The sequence below is a fragment of the Siniperca chuatsi genome, linkage group LG2 (genome assembly GCF_020085105.1).
Source record: "Siniperca chuatsi isolate FFG_IHB_CAS linkage group LG2, ASM2008510v1, whole genome shotgun sequence".
Classification (NCBI taxonomy): Eukaryota; Metazoa; Chordata; class Actinopteri; order Centrarchiformes; family Sinipercidae; genus Siniperca; species Siniperca chuatsi.
The window spans coordinates 2,649,777-2,673,003 of NC_058043.1; the positions used below are offsets into that span (position 1 = coordinate 2,649,777).

A 23,227-nucleotide genomic window follows, 5' to 3' on the forward strand; every position below is an offset into this window, starting at 1 on the left:
TTTGTAGCCATTTCAATGTATTTCACTAAGATTAAACACTGCAAACAGCTATTATCAATCTATCAATTCATCATTTTGTCTATAAAATGTCAAAAAAAATGCCCAATACAATTTCCCCTAGTCCAAGGTGACCCCTTCAAATTGCTGGTTTTATGGAGCAACTGTCCAAACCCCAACATATCCAGTGACCACGTGACAAAGAGCAGCAGCACACCTGAGGAGCTGAAAGCAGAGAATGGTTGACCGATGGATCCATTATCGAAACAGTAGCAGATTAATTTTCTGTTTCCATGAATGGTTTCCCTCCAATCCACTGGTATTACAGCCTCGTGCTCTCAAAGAGTCTTGGGGACATACCTGAAGAGCAGAGAGTGCTGCTCAGACCAGGCCTCTGGTCTGTCCACCTGCTGCTGCCTCTGCAGAGGAAGACGCTCCACCACCATGACAGAGAGCTCACACTAACAAACACAAAGAAGAAAACTGTTATTTTATCTTCATCCACAAAGTATTTTTTATCTTTTATAATGACCAGACTTAATGAGGTTCCCTTGAAATCACCATGGTTACCCTATGAACCAATTAAGCTGTGTGCAGCACTGCCTGTCCACGCTGTGAAAGAGTGTGTTGGCCGAGAATGCACACGCGGTGGCACAATACGCACAACACATATTCGTCGTGCTTTTTGGTTGTTTTTTTTTTTTTCCTTTGCGGAGCATTGACCTGCACGTGTGCGCACGGACATCCGCACGCGCTCACTCACGCGACAGTTGTGTCACTGTGTTGTCGTGTTGTGGGGTGGTGAGAGCCTCGCGAGTCACGGGAGGTCGTGTGTCTGAAACGTGAGCTGGATCATCTGGCTCTGTGTGTTATTGTTATTATTATTATTATTATTAATATTAATGTGTTTGTGTGTCCGCGCAAGTAGGAGCGGCTCCACCGCGCAGGCTGCGCGCCCGAGGTGCGTTTATGTGGCTGCGTGTCTCCCTTCGTGTGGATTCGCCAGTGCGTCCGCGTGCGCACAGTGCGCTGCGCGTGAAGGATCAACGTTAACGACTGTAGGTGCCAATTTTGCACGCGCGTCATTTCACCAATGATAACCTTTAAGGATCCGGTGGCGCAGCGGACCAACACACTCTCACACACACTCTCTCTCCCTCTCCTGGCCGTGTAAGCCGCTCTCTGTCTGTAGGCTTGTCATTCGCCGGATCCTCCTAAGCCGCTGTAGGCTTCCCCGCTGCTGGCTGCGCGCGGCTCTCCCGGTCGGGTCATACCGACGCCGAGCACCGGCGGGACTGGACCGTCTTATTTTCCCCCTCCTCTGCTCACAACAAGTTTGGCAGCTGCAACGGGCAAAAAAAAAAAAAAAAAAGCACGTCACAGCGGGAGAAATGCACGCGCACATATAAATAAGAAAACAACCAAATAACGGGAGCTGGAGAGGCTGAGCGCCGCTGCGCCGGCGGAAGCGGATCCCTGCAGGCGAGACACGGCTGGGCTGAACTTGGCGGAGACGCGACGATGATCTGTGCGCTCTCTCTCTGCTCTGATAACATCCTCGTAGTCTCCTAGTTTGTCTGCTGTTTGTCCTCAAACCGAACTGTGCTTTCATTGTATGTTTTAAAAACCCCACAGCACCGCTGTCGTTCAGGGATTTGCGGTGTTTGTGGGACCGGAGCTTACCGGCAGCCTGCTGCCCTCACCCCACGGTACTGCGTAATGTCCGTCCCCGTAGCATTAATAGATTAACGTCGCTGTGGGGTTGTGGGTGAGGGCTTCACCGGCGGGCTGTCCCCCCGCAGAGCGCAGTAGCTACCGGCAGAGATGGACGGACACATTGCGCCGTGCGTCACTCCAAACTCGGCGGGATATGAAACTATTTACCATTCGCTCATCATTTAAAACAACTTCAGCCTGTTCGGCATCGACACCTGAAGAGTGATTGTTTTTTTTTTTCTCTCTCTCTCTCACTCCCATCATCCAGAACAGCTGAAGGAAACTTTTCCTCTCCGGTCCTCTGTCTCTCTGTCTCTCTGCGGTGACACCTCCGTAGGATTTCCATGAAGCGACGCATCGGGTGATTTCTCGGGGATTTTGCTCTTCGTACACCGGGACATCATGTGGACGCCGACGGAGGACGAGAAAATAGGAGTGGGTGAGTGGATCAGTGATGTTGTGATGTCTGTTCATTGGCCGGTGCCATCTCGGGCTGAGTGCGTGCTCACCCCTAAAGACGCCGGATGTCCTCTGCACAAGCACCAGACCCGAGCCGTTCAGTGGACAATAGGCTATTTAAGGTTTGCTCCCTTTTTAAAGCTCACCAAAACACTGAATTTGGCATCTGAGATGAATTCTGCTGCTTGTACGCCACACGGCACTCTGTGGTGAAATGAGATCATCGGTTTTCCTCCTCTGTAATGCTTCAGAGGGACGCCAGTCTGTCTGTGGAACTTTCTACTTTCTGATGTTTTTCTTTGCTGTAATATTCCCACAACATCTTCCAGACGTGTGTCTGTGCTGCTTGAGCCTTTTTGCGACATGATGGCAGTTTGTGGTATTTCGTATTATCGGTCGGATCCACATGTCTGATCTGGCTGTGTGCGCGTGTGTTTAGAAAATGGTCCGTGGCACTTGGAAGTCTCTTATGGTCCGCTGTCTCGCGGCATGCCGGCATCAGGCTCTTACAGCAGGCTGTCCCCGGTACACGTTAGAGGTGCGGAGTGAGGGGAAAGGCCGGTAGGCTGGCTGCAGGAAGGGGCTGTGCAGCAGCTCCACGTGTGGATGTGTAACATGTGAACAGATGATGGGGAAGAGCAGTGTGTGTTAGGTGTGTGTTCATGGACGCAGCAGTGATCTATCTACCAACACTGCAGGATAGTGAGAGTGGATGTTTTCAGATGAGAGGGGGTGCTTTAGGCGCCATTAGTCAATGATCTACCGCTATTCTCTGTCTCTGTCTGTCTCTGAATCTCTTTCAGTCTCTCTCTCTGTCTCTCTGTCTCTTTGTCTCTCTCTCTCTCCCCCTGAGTCTCTCTCTCTCTCTGTCTCTCTCTCTCTCTGTCTCTCTGTCTCTCTCTCTGTCTCTCTGTCTCTTTGTCTCTCTCTCTCTCTCTCTCTCTCTCTCTCTGTCTCTCTGTCTCTCTCTCTGTCTCTCTGTCTGTCTGTTTGTCTCTCTGTCTCTCTCTCTGTCTCTCTCTCTCTCTCTCTCTCTGTCTCTCTCTCTCTCTGTCTCTCTCTCTCTCCCCCTGAATCTCTCTCTCTCTCTGTCTGTCTCTCTCTCTGTCTGTCTCTCTCTCTCTCTGTCTCTCTCTCTGTCTGTCTCTGAATCTCTTTCAGTCTCTCTGTTTGTCTCTCTGTCTCTCTCTCTCTGTCTCTCTGTCTCTTTGTCTCTCTCTCTCTGTCTCTCTCTCTCTCTCTCTCTCTCTCTCTCTCTCTCTCTCTCTCTCTCTCTCTCTCTCTCTCTCTCTCTCTCTCTCTCTGTCTCTCTCTCTGTCTCTCTCTCTCTCTCTCTCTCTCTCTCTCTCTCTCTCTCTCTCTCTCTCTCTCTCTCTCTCTCTCTCTCTCTCTCTCTCTCTCTCTCTCTCTCTCTCTCTCTCTCTCTCTCTCTGTCTCTCTGTCTCTCTGTCTGTCTCTCTCTCTCTCTCTCTCTCTCTCTCTCTCTCTCTCTCTCTCTCTCTCTCTCTCTCTCTCTCTCTGTCTCTCTCTCTGTCTGTCTCTCTCTCTCTCTGTCTCTCTCTCTGTCTGTCTCTGAATCTCTTTCAGTCTCTCTGTTTGTCTCTCTCTCTCTCTCTCTCTCTCTCTCTCTCTCTCTGTCTCTCTGTCTCTCTCTCTCCCTGAGTCTCTCTCTCTCTCTCTGTCTCTCTCTCTGAGTCTCTCTCTCTCTCTGTCTCTCACTCTGAGTCTCTCTCTCTCTCTGTCTCTCTCTCTCTCTGTGTCTGTCTGAGTCTCCCCATCATTCACCCCACCCCTCCTGTATCTATTACTGCGCACAGTCATTTTAGACAGTCCTTGCCAAACACTTGTACGCCTATTCTGTAACACTGCAGACTGCTTTCTGGCATCTGTATCTGTCCTCATGTGCTTCTCTGTCTTCTTTTGTTTTGTACTGCTTTTGCCTATTCTGCACCTGCTGGGTTTTCTGAAGTGCCAGTGTGTTGCACCTGTATCTAGGGTTGAGTACCGTGGCTGCTGCAGGGGACATGGCTTTCAGGCTATCAAACACGGTATCCTCCTCAGCTTTTAGATACATTTAGTGTTTGACCAGGTGTTTCCTCAGGTTGGACGTGATTCCCTGGCCGGCTTTGCATTTCGCATTACAAATATCGCAAAAGTGAAAAGTGTAACCACACTTGCGACCGCGTTTGGTTTGCCATTGCCCCGACTCAATGTGACTTGAACAAGCTGCAGGGGTGACATAGTGCCGCTCGCTCTCTTTCTCTATATACTAAGTTACTCTCTCACTCAGATTCGCTCTCAGGTACCGAAATTTGGCACCGATTGATTAAACTTGAATCGGTACTCAGTAGTACCAACGTAATTCGGTCTGTACCCTTAAAAGTACCAAGTTCGGTACCCAACTCTACCTGTATCAGGTTTTCTCTAGATTAGCATGCTTTTGTTTTGTGATGTTAATGTTAAACAATTTAAAGCGGCCTGTTTGATCTATAAGGTCCTACATGGTATGGCGCCTCCACCATTGAATGATTTTATCAAGCCAAAATCTGTCAGCTCTGCTGGATCAAGAATAACTCGATCCACCGTCAGAGGCGACTGTGAGCTACCGCTCAGGCGAACTGCCTTCTCCCAAAACGTCTGGTCATACCACAGTGGAACATTTTGGAATACTATTCCGCTCTCAGTGAGGGATAGCACACGTTTTCCTACTTTTAAAATCATGGTTGAGAGAGAGACAAACATGTGATCATGTGTGTGCAATAGGGATCAGTGCAATATAAGGGTGTGTGCAATATAAGGGTGTGTGCAATATAAGGGTGTGTGCAATAGGGATCAGTGCAATAAGGATCAGTGCAATGTAAGGGTGTGTGCAATAGGGATCAGTGCAATAGGGATCAGTGCAATATAAGGGTGTGTGCAATAAGGATCAGTGCAATGTAAGGGTGTGTGCAATAGGGATCAGTGCAATAGGGATCAGTGCAATATAAGGGTGTGTGCAATAAGGATCAGTGCAATGTAAGGGTGTGTGCAATAGGACACTGCAGTAGAAGGGCTTGTGCGATACAGATATGTGCCTTAACTGTTGTCTGTGACCCTTCGACGTGTTTTCTGTTGAATGTTTGTAGTTGTACTAACACGATAAAACCTTGTTTTCCTGTCTCTGTCCAACTGAAGTGTACTGTATGTTCTTATCTTTCTGTTAACCTGCCAGGGGGTCTGCAGGTGGAAATTAGCCTTTGGCTATAATCTGGCATATTTACATTTGTGTAAATGTTCATTAATATGCATTGTTCCCCCCTTTCTTTAAATAAAATAAATAAATAAATAAATAATGAAGCTTATAAAAGTAAAATCATCAAAACTACCTTTCTTGTGCACACTCCTGACACTGATTCCGATACCTCAACTCAGGGTATCTGCTAATACCCAATCCCGATTCGATAACAGTGCTCTCCTTTCCCCAAATCTGTATACCACACTGTACGGAACTCACTGGGATCATTGTTATGTGAGGAAACATGATGCTGAACTGTATTTAATGTGGATCGTACACGTCTGACACCAGATCTGCGGATAATCGGTCTCAATATAATGCAGTCCAGTTCAACAACTCTGCAAACTGCTGCCTCAATAATAAACATAAAGTTAGATTAGCACCTCTCTGACAGTATCAATCAAAACGCAACATTATTATCTATGTGAAGGTAGAATTTATGGCAGAACTGTTGGATTGCATTCGATTTTACAGGTGTACCTAATAAAGTGGCCACTGAGTGTATTTCCTGTGGCATCATCTCAGTTCTGACGACTGCAGACTCGGATTCTCCAACCATATTCAACTAATCAGATTGCATCACACCAACCGTTAAGCAATCATCCAATCATCTAGCAGCTATCAGACTCTGAAGCAGACTCTTTTACTGCCACCTCCGGTTGAAAACAGTGGGATTTTGAGTTTTTAATGAACTCACTCGTAAACTATCCGACATGTTTTGATTAATGGGCCTCTGAGCCCACCTGTGCAGTGGAAGCATGGTGTGAAAAACAATCCTAACTTGCACAGTCCAACAAAATTAGCATACGGATTTCAGATCAGGTGCCAGACCTCCTCCTCCCCCCGGATAGTCAGCGCTATCGACAGACAGCTGACCGGGCCTTTCCAAGAGACCGATCAGGAGAAACTCTACACCAGTGTCTGCAGTGGGAGCGAGCAGGGACTCTGCTGACAGGAAGTCAATGTGGGGAATCATGACTCCGCCACTCTGTTAATTGGAAAGAGACATTACCTGAATTTGAATGAGAGGCTGTGTTTTTTTTTCTGCTGCTCGATCCCTTCATTAGACTCCAGCTGTGGCTGTATGCTGAGGCTTCTTGATTTACTCTGCTTGCAGCCTAAATCAGAATTGCATCACAGCTTACAAGGTTTCACAGTGCATGCTGGCAGCCATGATGCAAAGACAGCACCACCTAAATCTGCCCTTCGCTCAGGATGTTCATTTGTCACACTTTAAAAGAAAAATCCACTCTGAAACATTTAGATTTCGTAAGAGCTAGCAACCATATAATAGTTTCCCACAAGAAGCACAGCTGCAATTATAGAGACGCCCACATGTTCACAATATATTTGAGAACTTATTTGTTTTCTATTGAAAGTACTAAGTTCCTGCCAAACAGTCTATGGTTCATGTCCACTCTCCAGGGGCTATAAAAAGGCATTCTGGGAAATGTAGAACCCCAGTACCTTAAGTAGGAGGAGAGAAAGCAGGTTCTTCTGATTTTCATCAAACAGGACAAATTTGTGATATTTGATAGTGTAAAATTATCTAAAGGGGGAGTTTTACATTGAAACACTCACTGAGAAACCTCTGTGTGACCAACACCGTGCCTTACTGAGGCTTTATCATGTTATTCTCAACCATCCATCCCACTGCATGTCATATGCACATCGCTGCTGTGTGAAAACAATGCTGCCTGTACTTTGTCCTCACAATGACAATTATCCTTGACGTATGAAAGTCAAGTAATGACTGAGCAGGTACGCACAAAAGATGAAAGAAAACAGGAACTCCTTAATCTCCTTTTTAAAAAAAAAAGGGATGAGAACTGAGGGTCCAGAAATCCTCGAAAAGCCCATCCTTTGAAACTGTAGACTCACGTATCCCTTCAGTGTTGTCATGTAAGTGTGTTTTGTGTCTTTTGTTAATCCAACCATTTGTGTTTTTGCTGGATAAGGCTTTGCATACCAAGGCAGGGAGAGTGGTAACTCATAGAGGCGTTCCAATGGAGTTGGGATGACTAGTGCCTGGTTGTAGAAAACATCTATTCAGTTGGATGAATGCAGCTTTGTGGCGCCCATAGAGGTTCCTGAATGCCGCTTCACCTCCCCCGGGGCTGCACAGCATAGCACTCAGTTCTCACACTCACAGATTACACAGAACACACACACACACACACACACACACAGACGGACAAAATGAACAGACATACCAGACGCACTCTTTATGAAATGCACCTGCTAAAAGGTAGAATTTTTTTTTACTAACTACAATAATTCTTTTTCATTTGAATATGTTTTGGAAGTTTGTAAATCAAAGCAAAGTGCAACAACATGAAACTGCCCTTGGCCCTTGTTCCTATCCCAAGCCCAGCAAATTTCCAACAAATGTAATTCAAAAACTATGAACAGGTTTTTGAAATATTCAAAACTCATGGGACTGAAAACATTCTCCAGATAATAACAGAAATCACACACACACACACACACACACACACCAGTGGACAGGGCAACACTGACACGTATGACACACACACATGCACGTCACATGTCTCACACCCACACCAGCGTACACAGCGATAAAACTGGGTCACAGTGAAAGTGACAGATGTGTAAAGGATGTCCTTCTCATGTCGAGCACTGCACCTTTTGTTTTCTGTGTCTGCTGTTTTGATCCCGTTTCTGTTTTCTTTTTTGCTTCTGACCTATTTATCCTGAACCGGCTTTTCATTTTGCTGCTGATGCTTGTGCTCATCTGTCACTGTGTCCTTGCGCTGGGAGAGATCCAGTCAGAGAAGCTGTGGGTTGCCTTTTGATCAGGGCTCCACCTAGTTGATGGAGCGACTTGCCAGACATCTTTAAACACACTTTAATGACCTTTCTTATGTGTCATTTGTTTCTCCTGTCCTTGTGTCAGGCTTTGTCCATCTGTCTAATATCATATTTCTGGTGAATTTGAAAACTCTTGCTCTTATTTTGCCAAAACGTTGACGGATGATGCCTCTTTATGCTATATTCCACCATTTAAATAATTATACCGATTGGCCTAACAGGGGTGATAAAATTGGAGGACAAAATTCTATAACATTGTAATGTGAATTAACAATATAATCTAGTCCCCTTGGAAAACTTTAAAGCCACGTTAAAATGCATTATTTGCCTTATTTGAGCTGGATTTAGTCTCTTCCTTGTGTGATAGATGTTTGTATTCCCTGCCTGTTGTGTTTTATTTCTATTTAAACTGTAACTGGTGTGCTGTCTTGGCCAGGTCCCTCGGAAAAGACATTTCAATCTCAAGGGACTTCCTGGTTAAATAAAGGTTCAATTAAAAAAACAAAACATATCAGGACATACGGGGGATGACATAGTTTCATACGTGTTTTGTTTTACTTTTTAACTGTAAACCTTTTGTGCATGTTCATGTATGTTTTTTTTTTTGCAAAGTACATAGTTGCATGATAACAAATATTAGTTCTGCTTTTAGAAAAACAGTAATTCATTACTCCTAAAGACAAAATCTTCATGTGCGTTAGCAAAATTTACATAAACTGTAACTATAAGGAATTTACGTTATTAATATTTAGATAAGACTGGAAGATGCTGGTGTGTTTACTCTCCATTACATCCATATTATAATTCAATCATTCAAAAAATCAGTTACCCTGAACCTGTTATGCAGTTCCATAAAAGCAAATATTAGTGTCTTAAAAAAAGACACGGCATGTGCGTGATAATGTGTTTTTGTGCCCTTTTTTCCTCAAAGACAGTAGAGACTTATTTTAGTGTTTCTGCCTAAGCCCACTGATGCTCCTGCCTGAAGCTTTACATACTGGAAGCGATGTCTCTGAGGAATTATATTCCCTCCCTACTCTCCCGTGACTCTCCCACTGGCAAACGATTAAAGAGAGAAGAATTCTTAAGTCCTGCATGCTGAAATATCCACATCGCCTATGGAAACTGACAGCAAATCAAGTTGATTGCTTTTGCTCCCACCCCATCACTCCTTCTCTCCATCGCCCCCTCCTCAGGGTGCTAGCTTGGCCTTTTAATAACATCTAAAAAGCAGCGAGCTAACAAGCACAGATCACACAGATTCTCTTTGCTAATTTAGTCCTTTTTTTTTTTTTTAAGTCTTGTGTGTTGTATGATACAGTGATTCTCTCATGGCCCTTGGTGACGTGGGAAACGGGCAGTGCTTCTCTACCCCCCCCCGCCCCGTGTAAAGCTTCAGCAAGCCTCACAGATACACTTCAGACATGATTGTTTCGGCCTTGCGCTGTAATGTAGCCATTAAAATGAAATTACCGCCATTAAAACGTATCGACCAGCTGTACACTTTATATTCAACTTTGCCGATCGATCCATTTTCTAAGCCGCTTATCCTGTGTAGGTCTCATGGGGGGCTGAAGCCTATCGCAGCATAGGTCAGGAGGTGCAGGCTGCCAGGCCATCGCAGGGCTGACACACTTCATTTTTCCACTTCAGCTAACCTGCATGTTTTTGGCCTGTGGGAGAAACCCTGAGTAGCCAGAGAAACCCCCACAGGAGGAACGTGCTAATGCCTCCGTCCCCTCACACGCGAGACTATGAGCAAATACCTGTTTCAAAATACACGAAGAAATGTGACTTTACATTTCATTCTAAATATATTTTGGAAAGATCTATACTTGATATGTTTAAATGAGCATTCTTTACATGTAGATGTATACTTTTGTATGTTTTAAATATCATTTCTACAAAGTACACTGAATGTGAAACCTTGTTTGCTGTGTGCTGAGTGTCCATTCTCTCAAACATATGGATGAATGTGGTGTGGCATGATTGGATTGATCATTTTAATTTATATTGATCTATGGCTATGACATTCAATATCTTATCCTAGATAACTTGGTAGGTTAGATAGCTTAGAGGGTCAGATAGGCTCACAACGCAGAGTACAAAACTAATATTAGTCTCCTCCTACATCCTGCCTCTTCAGAATGTTTTTCTAAATCTACGTAGCCATGAAAGCAGTGTTTCTTTGCCTGGATCCATTAAGGTTTACCTTAATGAATAGGCAAGGCAAGTTTATTTGTATAGCACATTTCAACAACAAGGCAATTCAAGGTGCTTTACATAAAACATAAAAGCAACATAGGGCAAAATAAAGACATTTAAAAACACTTAAAGTGAGAGTTAAATAGAAAATAAAAAACAATATGAAACGGTAAAAGTCACAGTGCAGTGTAAGAAATGAATCATTATTCGATTTAATAAAACAGAAAAGTCTTCAGCCTTGATTTAAAAGAACTGAGAGTTGCAGCAGACCTGCAGTTTTCTGGGAGTTTGTTCCAGATATGTGGAGCATAAAAACTGAGCGCTGCTTCTCCGGGTTTAGTTTTGACTCCGGGGACAGAAAGCAGACCTGATCCCAGACCACCTGAGAGGTCTGGATGGTTCATAACGTAGCAGGAAATCAGAAATGTACTTTGGCCCTAAACCATTCAGTGCTTTATAGACCAACAGCAGTGTTTTGAAATCAGTTCTTTGAATAGGATTATTTCTGCCAGGAACTGTTGTTATAATTAAAACTCTGAGTTGCATCTTATCTTATCAAAATAACTGCTAAACTGCACTTTAGACTGCGCTCATTTATCTTAATCCAGCCTTGTGCACTAGTTTCACACTACTTATTAGCTTCGACTCTATCTATTTAGTGGGTAACACTTTCATAAAAGGCGCACCACTGAGTCATTAATTGCTGTTTCATAATTAACCAGCATTAATTGGTCTTTATTGGGGCAAACTGGGTTACTGAGGGGAAATTTCCTATCAAAGAATTATCTTATTCGTTAAAATTCTAAAAAAAAATTGGATTAAGACCCAAGTAGAGTTCAAGAAAGCCTTTGAGATGATCCCAGCACATTACCAAGCTATAAGTCAGGTGCTAGCGCGAAGGCTCAGATTAGCCATGCCTGACTGAGCTGGTTCATGCATTATTCTGTGTGTTGGCAGGTTTCACCATGGGCAGTGCAGGAGGAGCTACATTTAGAGCACATGCAAACAAAATATACTTTAACATGAATTATTTATCCAGTACATTGTACTCACAAAAGACAGTAGCATCAGTGAAAGAAAAAAAACCCCACGTTCCTCCATCCTGAAACAACAGATTGATGGTTTACTAACAGTGTAAGACTAAAGGACATATTTCTTCTTTAAGGGACGAAATAGCAATAGCTGGAACAAATGGCCTGCTGCAGGGAAAAGCAGATGGTTCAATTTGCTAAGATACAACTGTCTGTGTCGGTGAAAATTGTCTAGTATTGGTAAACACTGATGGGTGCCGTCCTTGGGTCTAAACATTGCCATGCTCAGCGTAAGTGGGTGCCAGCGGGGGGGGATGCATCTTGTTAACACAGGTAACAGGTATTGTAAGCATGCGATGTGAGGATGCTTCAAGGTTAGAAGTACGATGGAGCCTGGCTGCTGTCCGTGGTGCTGAAACACACCCAGCCACGCAGTGCTTTAGGTGGAGAGGACAGGTTTCCTTATTCGAGCATCGCCTCCACTCTGTACTTTCTTTCTCCTCTGGGGAAGCTGACAGTAAGTCACGATGGAGAGGCTGTGGGCTTTTCAAATGTAGGCGGGAAGTTCATCACGAGCGGCAACACGCCGATCTACGCTGAACTGTATGTGTGCCGTGCGTTTCCTACCTCTTCTGCTCATTCAGCGACGGTGCTCCACCAACAGTGAGTCGTGCATCAGATCCATAACTGGGACCAAAACTGAAATGAACCCCCAGGCAGCCCTGCTGTAGAAAATGAAGCTGCATATTTGACAGCAGGCAAGAAGGGACGGAAACCATTGGAGATGGAGTATGTGCAGTTACTGCCCCTTAGCGATGCATGACACTGTCCCGTAATAGCTTTTCTCCACGATAAGCAGTAAATTATTTACACATATCACTTAAAATCACAAATCATCTCGTTGATCTAAGTAGTCTCTACTCATCTATGTGTGTATGTGTATATATAGTGTGTGTGTGTGTGTGTTTTATGTAACTCCTGGATTGTATTTTCTGCAGTTTCCTACTTATTTGCTTGTATGTAATCTTGCTTTCTGTCTGTGTGTGTGTTTGTCAGTTTCACGTCAGTGTGTTAGTGAAGCTTCCACCAAACGTCCCGTCTATTCTGACACACAATGCTACTATGTGTTAACTCGGTCCAGAGCTTTGATATCGGGAACCCCCCCCCCGTGGACTTTGTTTTTCACTCTCCTCTCAGATTCACTTGAGACTGTCCCTGAACATCTCTGTCACTGTCGTGCCTCCTCTCTCTGCCTCCCTCCCCTGTATCTCAGTCTGCTGCTCCCATCTGTAACTTCTCCTGTCTTTATCTGAAAACTCACAATCTCCCGCTACATCTGTATCTGTGCTCTCGCCCCCCAGTGTTCATGCCTGTTTCTGAAAGAGAAATATCCTTTTATATCTTATTCCAGTGGCCTCCATTTAAACTAACATCACAGCCAGAGTGGGAAACACCAGCTCCTTCTGTATATCATGTATTAGGTTGCATATATGTGTTGAGAATCATGAAAATATTCTTTTTTTTTCACAGATTCTCCACAAAAACATTAGAGACTGAAGTGTTTGATGTGCTGGAAATGTACATTTGTTTTCATCTGGGATTGTGACATTCCCCCACCACATATTTAAAACTGGCTAAAATCATATTCATTTCCCAATTTAGAATGATTTTCACTGTTCGCACCTTACTGGCTGTAACTGGGACAGGTTCACACTCATTTTGTGACACACTTTTTTCCATCCTGAAAATACTGCAACTGGGAAATGGCTTTGAAAGTCACTGGATAACGATCTCTCTCTTCGCTCTTCTCTCTCGGCTGCTTCCTCCCTTACCCCCCGTGGTTCTGGTTCTTGGGGAAGTGGGTTGGGGTTGTGTCTAAGCAGAGACTTGTTGACTAGTTTATATGCACAAAGAGGATGGCTTATCCTTTGAACCAGGAGAGTAAGTTAAAAAAAAAAAACAACCAAAGTGCAAGTTTGAAATATACAGACTGCGAGAGAGATGCTGAGCTGTGATGTTGTGTTTCCATCTGAGGATTACGCTGCTAAACAGAGGTGAAGTCATCGCCACAGTCCCCAACAGACACACACCCAGCGCTCATACTCAGTATGGCAGTGGGCCTCAGTGAAGTGTGTTTATTCGTGTGTGTGTGTACAAGTAAGACTCAGAGAAACTCAGGAAACAACAACTGAGACAACAAAGGACACTTCATTGGAATCAACACTGTTAGCTTGTGGTTCTTATCAAAATAACTGCTAAACTGCACTTTAGACTGCGCTCATTTATCTTAATCCAGCCTTGTGCACTAGTTTCACACTACTACTATCTATTTAGTGGGTAACACTTTCATAAAAGGCGCACCACTGAGTCATTAATTGCTGTTTCATAATTCTGCATATAAGCAGTTCATTAATTGTCTTTATTTGGGATTGTTATTCCTGGGGAAGTGGGTTGGGGTTGTGTCCAAGCAGAGACTTGTTGACTAGTTTATATGCACGAAGAGGATGGCTTATCCTTTGAACCAGGAGAGTTGAAGTTAAAAAAAACAACCAAAAAAACCAAAGTGCAAGTTTGATAGAGAATAAAAATCCTAAAGTTTTAATGTGTCAGGGAAAACGTGTTTCTGTTTCTTTCAGTGTGTTGAGTTCTGGTTTGGATGTGGGCTGCATCTCTAGCTGGCAGTCAGCCAGTGGGCGTATGCGTGTGTGTGTGTGTGTGTGTGTGTGTGTGTGTGTGAGTGTTTGTGTGTCTTGAGGGTCTCAAACACAGCAGCATTCTAGAGGAGAGTTCCGTCGTCGTTATGGTTACGCTCGGTTTCCGCCGACACCCTGGCAAGACTGGTTCCACTATCGCCATAACAACGGTCCAACTTCTCAGCTTCCTTCCAGAGGAGGTAAGAGGATCCCAAACATCCCTGATCAGTGCCTCACACTGACAGCACAAACATGTTTGCTTTAACCTGCTTAACTGAAGACATTAAAACTTAACCGTGGGGAATCATTAAAATATATCACCATCACTCCACGAGGGTGCACCCCTGAGACGCAATACACACCACTGTGTCAGTGATTCGAAGTTAGCCACCTAAGTCTTTTATCAAATGAATTCCTAACTGATCATTGAGTTTCCCAGCTCTAGCTAGCATTAGCATATACGGTAGAGCAAATCAATATTACTCTGTACAGAATTGTTTTCGCGTAATAAATCCGTGAGGAGATGTTTTCTGATCTGACGCCATCAGCAGGATGACGTCGTTTGCCTGTGCCTTCCAAAACTGTTACAGTTCACTGCTGAAAACACCACATGACGATACAACCATGAAAAACGGCTCGGTTAGGTTTGGGGAAAGATCGCGGTTTGGGTTAAAATAAGTATTTTGTTAAGGTTGGGTGCTTCGTCGTCATGGTTACTTTAAAAACACTTGGTTAAAGGTAAGAAACGATCGCGTTCATGCTTAAAAAAAACGCCAACATTGACCGTTGGTTGGAAACGGGATATGAACAGCGGCCTAACGCGTTGAAGCCCGATGTTTTGTGGACTCATCCGTTCACCTCCCCCTCACTACGTCGCTCTATAATAACGTCACCTAACTTCCTCCGTTTGCTCCCGTCATAACTACCACGGCCGATAGAGCGCTTTGTCGCTCGCAAGTGAACGTGTCGTTTACTGAAACTGATGCTGTCATTCCTCTTGGGAGGACAGTCTCGGTCATCATTATTATTGTTCTGGGGAAAGTTGACTGAGAATGCCTCCTTCGGATTCAGCAAATCCTTGTCATGCAGTTAAGCACTCAGCGCAGTCGCGTCCGTCTCCTGTTCACCACCGAGGAGCTCCACTCAAGCAGTTTGGAAGTGCTTTGCACGAGGTGGGAGGGTGCTGCTCATTCACTTTCCCCATCAAGTCTGGAATTTAAACTAGCAGCCAGTGTTCTGCTTCCCTCTGGCCATTGCTGTCTCTGTTTGGGTAGTTCCCAAACACTTAGTGAAAATTACTGTTTGGAGTCACATAAGTTGTTTTTGCTGTTCTGTTCTCAGTTGAACAACCGAATTAGGCAAAAGTGGGTTTGTGTGGTCTTTTCCCTCGTTACGGGACGTGTGATTTTAAACTGAACAAGCTGGTGTCCCATGGAGACTCACACTCGGTCTTTGTTTAGCTGAAATCCATAAAGGCTCAGCACCAGAACCTGTTTTTGGCCTCCTTTTGAACTGCTGCCTCCTGAGTGCACATATAGTGAATCTTAGACTTTTTTCTAATCCTTCATGCGACTCTGATTTTACGCTTGCTTTGGCGTTATTTGTATGATGATTGTTTTGCTATTTCAGTCTTGTTTACTGCTCTCTTCATCTCCCATGACAAGAATCCCCAATCTTAAAGTGAACTGTGCAATTGAGATTTTCACTGTACATACATTTTTTTTTTTTTTTTTCAAATTTAGATTTTGATATATTTGAGAGACAACAACCTAATGAGGCTAAACAACTAAAAGACAAAGTGTTTAAATCAACTTTAACATGCTTGTGTGTGTGTGTGACTGTGACACACGTATTACATGTTTATTATTTCTCCTTTTTTGGTTTCTTCTCATCTCATATCTTTCTTTCCTCCTTCCGTCTCTCTCTTGCTCTCTTTCAACCCCCCCCCTCTCTCTCTTTCCCGTGATCAGAATAGAAAGGAGTCGTCAGCTGTTCTAGCCATCTCTGAGCGCCATACTTTCCTGAAATGCAATGCCGGCCTGTCTGTCTCTGTATTTATTGATTAGTGCTTAAAAAAAGCCCTGCTAGTTCAATAGGTCTGCAGTCCTGCAGCTGGTCCAAAGTATGTTCGGGAGACTTTTCACAATGTCAACAAATTCCTTCTCTCACGTTTATTGATTACAGCTAAAGACGGGACTGCTTGCAGAGTAGTTTAGCAGACCTGTGGTCTGCTCAGGCCAAGTTCAGGAGAAATAAACACATTCGATTAAAAAAATGACCAGAACCTGAGTGAAATGTTTCTTGGCACATGATTGAACCCAAATGAAAGTTGCAAGCTTGCTCTTTGTTGTTTTTACAGATTTGTTTTGCTAGGATCGTAACAGATTTCTGGTTATCTGTTATAGTTATAAAATACCTGATAAAGTTTTTATTCACATTTCATTAGGCTGACCTCCAGTGTTGAATGCTCTTGTGTTGAGGCCATGTTGGTCCATGAAAGACAGTAGGAAGATAAAAGGAAAAAAAAAGCAATAAATCATCAGCCCAAGATTGTTCAAGATTGTTTACAATTAGATAATAAACCTTGCAATGTCCTCAAAGACGTATGGCGAACTTTCCAAACTTCAGCCGGTCTACTACTGGGTCCATGCAATTTCAATTTACAGTCATCAGTTATTAAAAAATACATTTTCAGCACGGTTTGTGTCGTCATTAGTTGCACAAACGATACGTTTCGCTAAATAGCCAACGTTAGATGTTACTTACCAGACTAAAAGAAAGCCATGCCAATATTAACTCTCGTTTTGCTTCTTTTTATATCGCTTCTTTTCTTTGCCGTGGAACGTGGTTTCTTGCCGGGAGCGGGTGGTTGGGATGGTGATAACGGGCGCTTCAGCCATCTTTGTGTTCCTCAGACGCTAACCGGGGGCTGTACCAAAGATATAACAGATATAACAACTTAGCTAACTACTACTAACTTTCTGAGCCGTCTCTGGCTGTACCTTCGATGTGCCTGACAAGCCCTCGGGGCAGCTCTACTTCTTTGTCCTCTCATGTTGGACTGAGGGCAGACTGGACGCTACGATGACTCAATATCGCCTCTCGAGGCACAAGTGGTATTACAACACTGGACGGTCCGGGGCTAGCAGGTTAGCATGCTAACTTCAGTAGATTTCTCTGCAACACAATACATAGAAGTCTTTGACATAACGTCATAACTGTTACTTCACATTCTGTTGATAATGTTAGTTAATTTTTTAAAAATGTTTTAAACAAAAATTCTGGCCAAATCTTACATATTGTACATTTAATTGTTTACTATTTAATTTGTGGGCTGATTATCCACGACCCACCACCTTTTGGTTACATTTGGGTTCACTGCCCACCTTGTATTCCCTGGCTTTCTCTACAGTGACTCATGCTTGACACTGTCTCCACATGCAAAGCCAGGGCTACGTTTTAATGAGCCTGGACCCCAAGGTGAGAAAAACTATTACTTATTCAGGCACCAGGGTGAAGAAAGTTTAACGCCTCCTCATTTATTCCATGTTTGTATTTATTCCTGTGTTGCAGAGGGAAGATTGTCTGTGTGTTTTTGTCAGTTTTTGACTGTGTTTTGCCCTGAGCCTCGCTCTCTCTCTCTGCATGGGAGAGGAGACAAATAGTGGGTGACACTGCAGGCTGGGGGGCAGCCGCCATGGCCCAATTATCTGTCTGTTTTCCCTCATTTCTTAGCCTCTTTTTCACTCTCTCTCTCCCAGTTCTTCCAAATCTATCTCTCTGAGTTCTTACCTCCTTTCTCTATTTTTCTCTGCCTGTAAATCTCTCACTCTCTGATAACCTCTCTCTCTCTCCCATCTCTCATCTAAATCTGTATTTTTTCCCCCCTGTGTTCCCCCTCCCTTCCATCCATCTATCTCTCACTTAGTCTAATGAATATTTCACGTAGAAATGCTATTTATAGATGTGACATCGTTCCTCCGCTCCATCCATCAAGCTCAGCTTTCTCATCTGCACGTTTATTAGTCGTTATCAGATTGAGGTTGAGTTTCATGTCACTTTCAATTTTCATCAATTCTTAGAATAAAGTCGTTTTTCTTTCAATAACTCCTGCAAGATGGAAGGTTCTTACTCATTTATTTTATCATAGATCAACTTTTATTAACGTTTTTGTCACAGAGGAGAAATGTGCTTACTGATTTGATTTGATGTAAGCGATTTGAATGCAGCTCTTTTTTTTTGTGTTACTCTACCATAAAGTTTCTTATTCCTAAGGATCCTTCTTTTACCGTGCCGGCATGTTTTCCACACACACACACACACACACACACACACACACACACACACACACACACACACTATAAACAGGGCCTATATGACAGTAGGTCAGATATGGAAGTGAAATAGTTGCCCAGTTTTTAAGTAGAAAGAGAAGCTGCCAAATATATCAGCTTTTAAATTGCCCATTGAAAACTTTTCCTGGGCCAACTTTCCATACAAACCAGTGAACTCATGCTATTAAAGCCTAATTTTACCATCTGTCAGCCAAGGTTTGTTGGCCCCTAAACTTCTGTGGCTTTAAAAGATGTAAAGTCCGAGTCCTGGCCCATAACTTAAGAAAAAGTGTAGTAAATGGTGTAATTGGCAACGTTTTTCAGGTTCAAGATAGTTAGGCCGACAAACCAGTTTTAGACCTCTGCATATTATATTTAAAGGGGAAATTATAAATTGTTTTACAACCATATGATAGTATTATAGTATGATAGTAATATTCAGCTTCAAACATTTCTGTTATCATGCGGTTACTCACCACAAAGTGGTCTGAATCCAGACCCATAAGAAAGCACAGATTAATGGTATTTGTATCTGACTATAGGTGCTATTCCAACAAGGTATCAATTTTCTAAAAATTAAAACTTATTTGACTCCAAAGTACAGTTTGTAAGATCATTTCATTTTGCCAGCCTACAGACAGTATTTAAAAGTCCGACTCAAATGAAAACTAAGATTTTTTCCCCACTTTCATACTGTAGCTCAGCCTAAAAGATGATTCAGATAAAACTGCCTCTTCTTTGCCTAACTGACGTGCCATTGGTTTACTCTTTTAAAAAAAAAAAAATGTATGAGATTTTTGAATGAAACTTTGTATGAAGAGCTTCGCCTCCTGGGAGAGCATGAGGACACACTCTGAGCTCTTCACACGTCCCCCTTTAACCCATTAAAGCTTCTTCACCCCACTGCCTGCTCAAACAGTCACATCAGTTGGATGGCAGTGCTGAATGCATGCTTGACCGTGGAGTCCACGCTTCACTTTGTGTGTTTGCTTGTGTGTGTGTGTACATGAACGGGACAGCATGCAGGCATGCGTCTGTGAGTGAATGAGGATTTGCAAGTTGTGCAAGTGTGTTTAAGCATATGTAAGTACGAGTGTGTGTGTGTGTGTGTGTGTGTGTGTGTTTGTTCGGCAGTAACAGACAAAATAGGACCTTGGAGACAATGCTGATGAAATCAAAAGAAACAGCATCATATTTTAAGCTTTTCCTCACATTTTAAAAGTCCCAAAAGTGACTTTAAGGGTATTTTATAGGCTAATGTAAACAACGAACTACTGCAAGTACTGTAGCTTCCAGTGTTAATTTATCTATTATAATATTAGCAGGGGTGCACGGTGGCAGAGCGGTTAAAGCTCCTGCCTCCCAATAAGGAGATCGTGGGTTCGTGGGTTAATTCCCGGACCAGACCAACATCAGACCAACATCACGCAATCTCTCTGGGTGGAGTCTGCATGTCCTCCCCGTGTTACCGTGGGTTCTCTCCGGGTTCTCCGGCTTCCTCCCACCGTCCAAAGACATGCATGTGTAGGTTAATTGATATCTCTAAATTGCCCGTATTGAATGGATGTGAGAGTGAATGGTTGTCTGTCCTTGTCTGTGTCTGTGTTAGCCCTGCGACGAGTTGGCCACTGTCCAGGGTGTACCCTGCCTAAGGCCCAAAGTCACTGGGATAGGCTCCAGTCACCCGCGACCCCTAACGGGACCAAGCGGTAGAAAATGGATGGATGGATGGATAATATTAGCACCAAAACATTTTTTTTATTCACTGAAATGCATAAACTTCCCTCTTATCCTTTGCAGGGCCATGGAGGGCTGGAGCCTATCCCAGCTCACATTGGGTGAGAGGTGGGGGAGGGGTGCTTTAATCCCTACATACTAAAAATATATTTCAATTAATTAATTAATACATGGCATTCATGAGCCACTACTGCATAAATATGAGTGATTTCAAGTTGAACATGTTACTGTTTTTCAAGCAAACACTTTAAATTGACTAATTCCGTTTTAAAAATTCATAATGAGTTGGAGTTGTAATGCCGGCAGATGGGAGACATCTCATTTTGGGAGGAAAGTACTTTATGGTTTTGCCACTTAATTTCATCAGACGTTCCCCTTCTCACTGTTTTCTTTTTCTCATGTTAGATTATACCGCTGTGTTTGGTGGATTTATTAAGGTTTCTTGTAGTCTTTTTATTTATTTGTGTGTTTTCATGGGTGTAAACTCGTGAATATACTGGCTGTGTGTGTTTGGTGGGTGAATGTAGAAAAAGACCGCCTTTATAGATTTTGTCTGGACTGAGATTTTGCAGTACATGCGTGTCTGAACATACATGTGTGAAGGAGTGTGTTTGTGTGTGTGTGTGTGTGTGTGTGTGTGTGTGTGTGCGTGGCCTGCAGGCTACCATGCAGACAGCATCACATTGAATTACTATAATGGGCTGGTAATGGGCCTCATAGTGTGGTTGAGGGTGAGGAGGGACCAGAGGTCAATGTGCTGCTCTGGAGCCTACAGGTTCCACGATCTGTGGGTCAGATGGGTTTACAATACCATCAACGCTAACGGTAAAAGCTTTATCCAAAATAGCTGTTCTGCTTAGTCGACTGGGACTGGGATATTTGACGGAGGCATTTTTAGGGGTCAGCAAGTCTAGTGGAGAGAAAGAAAGGCCCGCATGGTCAGAAGTCACAAGTTGAATCTGTACTTTGTCACTATACTAACTATGATTTAGATGAAAATATAAGATAAACGCCTAAAAAAAAAGAAAGATGACCCTTTGGCTGTGATCACACATTATGTTTATTTCAATACTTCTGTCTTTTTTCAGTGCACATGTTCCCATCTTGTGCATGTTTTTAGTGCACTGTGCTCTATATCACAAAAAGACAAAAGAAAAAAGCCTGTTAAATGAACTGTCTATGTGAAAGATACTCAGTTTCTGATAGGGCTGTCTTTCTTATTTTTATTACACAGATTCCTGTAGCACTATTGTTCCAAAGTCTAAAAGGAATTATTTGAAAAATCACGGATGGAAAACAGCTGTTGCTCGCTGTATTTAAGTGACGATCTAACATAACCTGTAGGCTAATTGACACTGGAATTATACATGCTGAAACAGGACATGAGAACATTTCCACGTGAGTAAAATCAGCATCATGAGCCAAATGTGTCATGTCAGATATCAAAGCAAATTATTTTCTTCCAATTTCCAAACTAAGAAAGATGTAGACGGTGTAGTCCCTCATTCGTCCAGGAGTGTTCTATCGTAGAAAAGGTTTCAGTCGTAGTCATCTGGACACTGTTTTCAGAATCAAGACGTTTCGGCTCCCATCCGGAAGTCTTTCTCAATTGTGAAAAAATTGGACGGGAACTGGAAATTTAAGCTAATCTGAGTTACATAAGCCCCGCCCTCAGGAAGGAGTCTACCTGAGTATCTGTTAATAGCTAGTTTCACCTGAAACTGACCTAATAGTTTCAAGATGGCCCAGTAATCAGTAATCAGGCCTATTGTTTTCTGGCTGCACCTCCCTCATCACTGTTAAGTACCTGATTAGCATGTGATAGGCGTGACCAAGGTGATAATACACTCTGATAGACTTTGGGCAGATTGAATCTCTGACCACCATTTCTGTTCAAAGAGGGGTTTTCTTTTTTCACAAAAATGGCTTCCTTGACGCCCCGTTCAAACCGACAGGATCTGGACTGTCTGAAAAACTACAAAGGATCTTTAGACAGCACGATGTTCCTGTCTTCTTTAAACCAGGCAACACTTTAAGACAGAAACTCGTTCACCCTAAGGACAAGTTACCCACACAAAAACAGAGCAATGTTGTCTACTCCATTCAGTGCAGTGAGGAAAACTGCAAAGAACGGTACATAGGCGAAACCAAACAGCCACTTCACAAAAGACTTTATCAGCACAGACGACACGCTAACTCAGGATTACAGAGCGCCGTGCATTTGCATTTAAAAGCTACAAACCACACATTTGAAGACAGCGAGGTGAAGATTCTTAGTAGAGAGAAGAGTTGGTTTGAATGGGAGCCGAAACGTCTTGATTCTGAAAACAGTGTCCAGATGACTACGACTGAAACCTTTTCTACGATAAGAAAGATGTACAAAATAATGTAATGGGTCACTATCACCTCCACTAAAAGTGATCGACATCAAAGTTGATGCATGTATCACTCCCAATCAAATCAGGTTTATTGTAACCTACATCTGCATTTAACCCATCCTAAGTATTGGGAGCAGTGGGCAGCCCGGGGACCAGCTCCAGTTCTAAGCCATGCCTTGGTCAGCTGACCAAGGGTGGGTGGGGAAACCCGGAGCACCCGGAGGAAACAGGCAAACACGGCGAGAACATGCAAATGCCACACAGAAAAAGCTCTGCCCTGCCCGGGAATCAAACCCAGGGCCTTCTTGCTTTGAGGCGACAGTGCTAACCACTGAGCTGCCGAGTGGTAACGGCTGGAGTTATTGCAGCGCCGTGCACGTTAAGGAGAGCGGGAAAGAGTGCGTAGGAGAGCAGCCTGCAAGACAGGGTCAGAACTAACATCAATTAACAGAAATTATAGACCTCCTCCCATTAAATTTTTTATCACCGTGTACTTCATTCGGCACATCATGCGTTACTTCACTCTCACTCACTCCATCATAATTCCACCTCTCTCTCCTCCGACCCTCGC

General features: G+C 43.4%; 1 protein-coding gene across 16 annotated transcripts in view; it reads left to right on the forward strand.

The window, feature by feature from the left end:
- Nucleotides 1–1,121: 1,121 nt before the first annotated feature.
- Nucleotides 1,122–23,227, forward strand: part of LOC122869858 (dedicator of cytokinesis protein 3-like) — a 189,469-nt gene continuing 167,363 nt past the window's right edge. For 4 of the 16 annotated variants that reach the window (XM_044183237.1, XM_044183254.1, XM_044183335.1 and 1 more), the window contains exon 1: nucleotides 1,134–2,152. In XM_044183237.1, the coding sequence (XP_044039172.1) occupies nucleotides 2,116–2,152 (37 nt within the window). In that variant the 5' untranslated portion in view covers nucleotides 1,134–2,115. Of the gene's footprint in view, nucleotides 2,153–23,227 lie in introns of all 16 variants that reach the window. The other 12 variants (XM_044183215.1, XM_044183225.1, XM_044183245.1 and 9 more) reach the window with 8 other exon arrangements.